The 8,962-nt window shown below is 32.8% G+C and overlaps 1 protein-coding gene across 1 annotated transcript in view; it reads right to left on the reverse strand.

Annotated features, from left to right (window-relative positions):
• The window catches only part of LOC106474600 (protein APCDD1-like), a 7,807-nt gene extending 4,167 nt beyond the window's left edge, over positions 1–3,640 (reverse strand). Inside the window, exon 1 of the mRNA XM_013935291.2 lies at positions 2,936–3,640. Coding sequence (XP_013790745.2) covers positions 2,936–3,547 — 612 coding nt within the window. The 5' untranslated portion in view covers positions 3,548–3,640. The remainder of the gene's footprint in view (positions 1–2,935) is intronic.
• Positions 3,641–8,962: the final 5,322 nt, after the last annotated feature.

The raw sequence follows: 8,962 nt of genomic DNA on the forward strand, positions 1-8,962 counted from the left end.
GATTGTAATGGATGAGAGGACTTTGCAGAAAAGCTTGTCAGTGGTGTTGTTGGATTGTAATGGATGAGAGGACTTTGCAGAAAAGCTTGTCAGAGAGGACTTAGAGTAGACATTTTTCATCACGAAATGAAGACGTGCACTGCTATGTCTTGGTATGAAATCCTTCCTTACTTAATGTCCAAACTACTATAGAATGGTATGTTCTGAATGTGGTAAACACAGGTTATTTGAGTTCGCCTGGCATCATGAAATGACATGGTTTCTAGTTTCTTTGTTTCTAATTGTATGTGATACATTTTAAAGTTGTTTCTAATAATATAGGCTCCTTTGCAAAGCTAGCCTTTACAAGGTATAAGTAATCCTGTGATCCATCTCAATTATAGTGACATGATGTGGGCCAAAACTTGGAATTTAACCGCAGGTGTGAGGGAACCTTTATTATTATTTCTGAGTTTCAAATGATAACAGTTTTTAAAGAAATTAGAATAATTTACTAAACACGGATATCTGAATATTTATACCTTAAAATACTACCATAATATTGTAATAGGAATTAACATAAACTGTCAACTTTAACATAGAGCGATATCCAATAAGTATTCTGCAACTGAATCCCACGAGAAATTGTTACAACATCTGAAAATGCTTCTTTAACTTTGTATAGATAAATGGCCGTGAAGAAGTAAGTACTGATGGAAAATTTGTATTCAGTGACAGAAATATATCATTTTTTAATCAAAGTATAATAAAATTATAACGACCTACGACAACATATACCTAGATATACCCAGTACCACTAAACATGACATAAAACCTAGATATACCCAGTACCACTAAAACATGACATAAAATAGAATATAAAGTTTCAATGGACCCTTTGAATAAAACACAAGTTCTACATAAGACAAGAAAACTTACTAAAAAGCACAATTAACATTTGTTGAAAATGGTAGTCAAAACAATTTATGGCATACAAAAACACAGACGCAGAAAAAAACTCACTTTTTTAACGACTTTTTCAAAAATACGCCCATGATTATAATAAAGACGAACGAAAATGTTTTCTCTTTACATCAAGTTTTACAAACAGCTGATCATAATATTCGTGAAGGCAAGTCGAAACATATTATCTTTGATCAACTTTTATAATAGTTCAACTAGAATTCTGGTTCAAGAAACTAACACTGTTTTGAGAAAGACAAAACAAAATGTCGTTATTTCTTATCAGATTTTATACTGGTTAAACAAACATGCGTGATTAAAGAAACTAACCACAATCTTTATGGAGACAAATCGAAATATATTTTTATCTGTCTTTATATTGGATGAACAAATATAGAATATGATGAACAAAAGAACATCCTTCCTCATTATCAAGACTTTTCTACACGATAAATGAACATGCCTTATTCAAGGAACTAAGAACAGTCTTAAAGTCGATATGTCATAGTGTTTAATTATCAATTTTCTACTGGATAAACAAAAATGCTTAGCACTACATAATTTCTTTTCAGACGAATTCTGCTCCGATATTAAAAGTAAGTAAGGTCGGTTTGTTTTCACTCCTAATGTAAGTTAATAACCATACCTTTGATGACAAGCCGAAGTGTTGTTACCTTTTAAACACCAGATTAACTAGTGTATTAATCTACCACAACCTTAATGAGAATACGTTGAAACGTCATTATCTCTTATTATCACTTTTTATATCAGGTTGAAGATACTAACTACAGTCTTAATGTGAGGAGTCAAATTGTCACGATTTCCTTTCTTACATTGATTAAATTAAAATTTATATGGCCCACAAAACACGAACACAATGTTGGTAAGAAAAGCTCAAGCATATTCGTGTCATTTTTAATACTAGCTGAAGGAACCATATTTCATTCAATAAGCTAAACACAAGCGTAAAGAAACAAGTGAAAATTACATTATATTTTCAAACCAGTTTTATAAACGAAATTAAACAAAGGAACCATAGTTTATATAAACAGTCGTAATAATTAAAAACGTATATAAGATAGCAGTAACCACCGCAATCGTATATAAACAGCTGTAACCATTGTGGTGGTATGACTGAAAATGACCTTGTTGATCAGAAAACTGATTTTAAAGTTCACCTCATTTACAATCGAGGTACTGATTAAAAATCGCGAATAAAATTTCAAGTCATTAAACATTAAAGAATAAAAGTATTCTTGTCCGTTCATTTCTAGTTCGTATTTATGTAATAGATACTAATGCTATGTATCGCAGTCCCTAATTTTCAACTTATGACAAGAGGGAGGGCTGTTAACGAATTGACTGTTAATGTAATAACACACACAGATTAAAGTGGTGAATGTTTTTGATATCTCACAGATTTGAGCCCAGCTCGCTAGCTCCTAAATCTGGAGGTCCACCAAATGCCAGTCTGACAACTTATGACCAGAAGGAGGGCTGTTAACGAATTGACTGTTAATGTAATAACACACACAGATTAAAGTGGTGAATGTTTTTGATATCTCACAGATTTGAGCCCAGCTCGCTAGCTCCTAAATCTGGAGGTCCACCAAATGCCAGTCTGATATATGACCTTGCAGGAATATGTCTTTATTTAAAAAAAAAAATGTCTACCATAAACTAACCAATTCATTCTATTTGTCTGTTTAAAAGCCATAATAAGTTGTCAGAAGCAATTTCCAAAGGCTCGCTGTTTAAAACAACACATGTCTGCCAAGCATCGATAACACGTTTAAAGAAGTTCGATAACCAAATCAACAAAAGGGCTGAAAGATCTCAAACAATAAATAATGTACAGAAAAAGAAGACTCAAGAAATTCTCAGAAATATGACTCATATTCCAAAAGCTCCATACAGTTTAACTGTTTAAGATAACTACAACGCTGTTATCACAGGATAACAAAACTAACAGAATAATAAGAAAATACGATTCCTTTAAAGTGGTTGAAACTGCTCCACTAATAATGTTGTACTGAACCCGTGGGAGGGGGTAGAGGTAATTAGTTCCAATATGCTCAGTAAAAGATCGGCATTGAGTTAAGGCTGGTTGATATGATGTGGGCCTTTTGTCCGGAGTTGAAGGAATAATGTCCGAGTCCGTATCTCCCAGATACAGCTGTGGCCGACCGTGATAATCTATGTCTGTGCGAACAATATCGTACTCCGTGTTTGGGACAATCAGACCAATTCCGCTACAACCCCCGCTAAATGTCACGTCTTGTGAATCGTTTAGTCGCCAAAAATCTTTGTGCCCACACATCCCACTATCATGGCCATTGAGATTGTCCACAAACAGCTGATCAAGAGGCCTAATTAATGCCTTTTCTACAATAAAGTCATAGTTTGTGGATCCTCTATGCTGATGGCCTGGCCGGTATTCACCCTCGGCGATTAATACGTACATGGCCACTTGACACTTGGCATCTTTGAAGTACTGATACTCTCCATACCAGCTCTGATTGAAATTGAAAAATTTCATTCGTCGTAGAAGAAACAACCCGAACGGTCGAACTTCGCACTTCATGCTTATCCACTCGCCCGCCATGAGTACCGGAAACTTGGCTCGAGAAGGTAGCCGAGGTGGCGACCATCTTTTCGATTTAGACACCTGGCGGCACACGTGACATCGGTGGTGCTGAAAAATAAGATATATTAGTCAGTTGAAACTGTTATAGACAGTTATAACTTCATGTTTCATTTAGAAACAAACTAATTAATTAATAATTTGCTTATAATATTTTGATAGGAAAAAAAAAGATCCTAATAATTAAATCTTTCACCAGTTTTTAATTCATCAAATAATTTACTGTAAACAACAGCTTTTACGTCACTTGCTAATCTTAAACAAAACAGTCTTTCTCGCGTAAATGCTGATACAAACAATCGTTTCAGGAAAAAAAAAGAACGTGACCAGTTAAAATGTGTTACGTCTTTCGTTATCATTGCACGACAAATTCCTAGAATCTGCCTTAACAGACTTTACCTTTGAAACAAACCCTCGAATAAAAATTGTTGGATTTGCCGAACAAATTACACACCAGTGTAAAATCCTACATCCAGGAGCCCAGGGATTCCTCGGATATCATTGACATTATTTGAGATTCACGCCATAAAAGAAACATGATACAATCTAAATTAACATGTTGAATCTAATTGTAAATTTTTCATGAACTGCGACCAGTTTGTGTCAGATTTACATTTCCTGAACATGAAGATCGATGTCGTCTGGTAAAAGACATCAACAGACTCGGGAAATGCACGACAATTGGGTAATAACAGCAGCAACGGTAGTATCTGTTTGTTGTTAAGCCTAAGCTACACAATAGGCTGTCTGTGTTTTGTCTACCGCTGGTATCGAATTTTTAGCGTTATAAGCCCCTACGGCTTAGCGGTAACCTACTGGGGCAGTAGTAACAGACAAACAATAATAATGAATATACTGGTATGGATGGACACTATCTGTTGTAAAAAAAAAAAAACTTTTGAAACGTCGTCTTCAACACTTGTGTCTTTTATTATTATTTACAACAGACAGTTACCGCCCGTTCCAGTATGCTCATCATGAATACTCTGCCTAAACAATCTATCAAAGATACACAATCTATTAACGTTAAAATAAAAAAAAAGATTATGCGATAATCATGAATCGTACATGTAGATCTCATGATCCAGAAACTCGAAGCCTTTCGAATAACTGACTAACCTTTTCACTCCTGATGAAGAAATGGTCAACTAAATAACTGACTAGCCTTTTTACTCTTGAAGAAGATAAAATCAACTAAATAACTGACTAACCTTTTTACTCCTGAAGGAGATATGGTCAACAGAATAATTGGATGACATTTTTACTCCTGATGAAGAAAAAGTCAACTAAATAACTGACTAGCCTTTTTACTCTTGAAGAAGACAAAATCAACTAAATAATTGACTAACCTTTTTTACTCCTGAAGAAGGTATGGTCAACAAAATAATTGGATAACATTTTTACTCCTGATGAAGATAAAGTCAACTCAATAATTGGCTAACCTTTTTACTCCTGGTCAACTATTTTTAAAATGCTCGAGTTTCTGGGTCTTTTAATATTTATTGCTATTTTTTCATCAAGGCATTGATCGCACAAATAAAAGTTAAAAACGTAGACATTTGGCACTTTCAGTCGATTTCAATAAACACATTTTTAATTATAACACAGACCTTTATACAACACTTACACAACAGATACTCGCTTAAAACCAACTACTGTTAATTCATGTCTGTCATTTCCAACAGGCAACATCATTTAATGTGTTGTGGATTCACAACTATAGGGAAGTATTAAACTCGCTATATAAATCCAATGTTATTAACTTTAAAATATATATCCATCAAGCTCAGATATGACAGTTCTTTTAAGCCAGATATGTGTCCAATTTATTTAACACTGAATAAGATAAACAAGTAAGGCAAAATTATGTAGGTTAAAAGATAAATATCAGAATAATGATATACTGTAACGGAATAGAGTAAGGTGTTTTGTTGATATACTGTAACGGAATAGAGTAAGGTGTTTCGTTGATATACTATAACGGAATAGAGTAAGGTGTTTTGTTGATATACTGTAACGGAATAGAGTAAGGTGTTTCGTTGATATACTATAACGGAATAGAGTAAGGTGTTTCGTTGATATACTATAACGGAATAGAGTAAGGTGTTTCGTTGATATACTGTAACGGAATAGAGTAAGGTGTTTTGTTGATATACTGTAACGGAATAGAGTAAGGTGTTTCGTTGAAGCCCATCGTTAACGATAAACTGATTTGAGAAGTCGTACTTGGGAACTCTCCGGAGCCTCCAAAGTTTCTGTTTATTTATTTTAGTATTATTATGATTATTCATATCTCACTGCTTATTCTTTAGCTACAAATGTAATTTATATTTTATTTTAATACTTCAGCAATATTGGAAGAAATAAGTTAACATTTTCTAGTGTTATTCAATAATTTATGATTGGGTGTTCGAAGTTACGGACCAAAAATAAGCCATAGATTTTTCTGGAGAATATCACGATCAGCCAAACCAAAACTTATTCTACGTTAATTTTTTCTACCAGTTTGTATATCCAATTCTTCAGTAAACTTAACTGAAGAACGCGAGAGTTAAATGGACTCCTACAAACATATACGTGGCCAGCCTAGGAAAAGCTAGCTTGTTAGGTAATATGAAAGAGGTTTCTGGCTATGACTAATTTAGATGTCTAATTTGCTTTTAGGGATCACGTGGACCACGTATAAAAGTACTTCAGGGCAGTAATTGTATTTTAGATTCCTACTGGCTGCATAAATCCATGTCTTATTTTTGTAAAACCTAGGAAAACCAACGTGATTGTGTTTTTATAATATGATAATGTTTTATCAAAAACAGAAAATTAAAATAAGGCCACCCAATAGATTTGTACTCCGACTTATTCTCACTCAACATAGGCTTTATTTACTAAAACTTAGGTCGTGTTTATTCTTAGATTTCTATTCGCCGAGTTTTTCAACTGATATTCTACTCTGCAAGACAACCTTCCTTTCAAGTACTAGTGTTTTATGGTTGACTCAAGTGTTTGGTTTTCATCTAAAGTACATAAGCACCCAGTTTACACAAGTGTTTGGTTTTCATCTAAAGTACATAAACACCCAGTTTACACAAGTGTTTAGCTTTCCCTATTCTTCATCTAAGGTATAGTAAACGCTTTGAATGATCCGGAAGGATAAGTATAAGCTCATTAGCTTTAGCTCTTTTACGCGTGAGAAGAAAATGAATGAACAGTTGTTCTAGATTTGTTGCAACGTGTTTAGAGAGGACTTACATTAAAACATTGCCTGACAGAACCATTACGGATTTGTCCCCTGCTGATGTAACAAACTATTCATTTAAAGGAAATCATCCTGAACATTACATTTCACGCATTTCGGAACCCTAGCGTCTCCAAGGGCTCAGCACGGAAAGGCCCTGATTACAAGGGAAACTGCGCATGACTGCGTTGTTTGCTCGCTTGCCGTAAACATGCGGTGTGCCACTCATATGCTCATCGTTTGAACTCATTATTCGTAAAATGTTGATATGCACATTAGAACCCATAGAAGGACCCATTTTATTCTAGTGCTAGTTAGACAGATCCGAAGGATTCTTACCTAACGAAGTGTCTTGTCAAAACAAACTTCATGTGATAAATAACACATTTAAATCATTTGTACCATAAGTTAAAACGTTTAAATAAAGTATTTCGAAAAGACTATAACATTCGAACTGTATTGAACACCCACGTTTCCTTTAGATTAGAAGTGTCAAGATGGTAACCACGTTACCGAAGGAACAAACTGGTTTCCAAACCATAAAATCCCTACTATGGTCACACGCTTTGTTTCAAATACTATCTCATAAAAATTCATAATGTTTTGGTCTCCAATCATCAGTGGACCACCTGGATACATTGTGAACGAACACTAAATGTAAATCAGTCATTTCACAAAATAAGTCAGAATATTGCTTATACTAATTATAACTGTGTTAACACTTAGCAACAGTAGCACTTAAGGATCACAAGGAGCAATATATTAGTTGATTAGTTTACAACACTATATATATTCTATGCAATATATTAGTTGGTTAGGTTACAACACTCCAGATACTATGAAATGTATTGGTTGATTAGGTTACAACACTATATATTCTATGAAATATATTAGTTGATTAAGTTACAACACTACATACTATGAAATATATCAGTTGATTAGGTTACAACACTATATATATTCTATGCAATATATTAGTTGGTTAGGTTACAACACTCCAGATACTATGAAATGTATTGGTTGATTAGGTTACAACACTATATATTCTATGAAATATATTAGTTGATTAAGTTACAACACTACACATACTATGAAATATATCAGTTGATTAGGTTACAACACTATATATATTATATGAAATATATTAGTTGATTAGGTAACAACCCTACATATACTATGAAATATACTAGTTGATTAGGTTACAACACCATGTATACCATGAAATATATTGGTTGATTAGGTTACAACACTCTATGTTCTATGAAATATACTAGTTGTTTAGGTTACAACACTATATATTCTATGAAATATACTAGTTGATTAAGTTACAACACTATATATTCTATGAAGTATACTAGTTGATTAGATTACAACACTATATATATTCTATGAAGTATACTAGTTGATTAGGTTACAACACTATATATTCTATGAAATATATTAGTTGATTACATTACAACACTCTGTATTCTATGAAATATATAAGTTGATTAAGTTACAACACTACACATACTATGAAATATATCAATTGATTAGGTTACAACACTATATATTCTATGAAATATATTAGTTGATTAGGTTACAACACTATATACTCTATGAAATATATGAGTTGATTAGGTTACAACACCATGTATACTATGAAATATATTAGTTGATTAGGTTACAACACTACATATACTATGAAATATATTAGTTGATTAGGTTACAATACTACATATACTATGAAATATATTAGTTGATTAGGTTACAACACTATATATTCTATGAAATATATTAGTTGATTAGGTAACAACCCTACATATAGATGGTGTTGTAACCTAATCAACTAGTATATTTCATAGGTATATCATGAAATATATTGGTTGATTAGGTTACAACACTATATATTCTATGAAATATACTAGTTGATTAGGTTACAACACCATGTATATCATGAAATATATTGGTTGATTAGGTTACAACACTATATATTCTATGAAATATACTAGTTGATTAAGCTACAACACTCGATATACTATGAAATATATGAGTTGATTAGATTACAGCATTATATATTCTATGAAATATATAAGTTGATTAAGTTACAACACTACACATACTATGAAATATATCAGTTGATTAGGTTACAACACTATATA

This window comes from Limulus polyphemus, unplaced genomic scaffold, assembly GCF_000517525.1.
Source record: "Limulus polyphemus unplaced genomic scaffold, Limulus_polyphemus-2.1.2 Scaffold7420, whole genome shotgun sequence".
Lineage (NCBI taxonomy): Eukaryota > Metazoa > Arthropoda > Merostomata > Xiphosura > Limulidae > Limulus > Limulus polyphemus.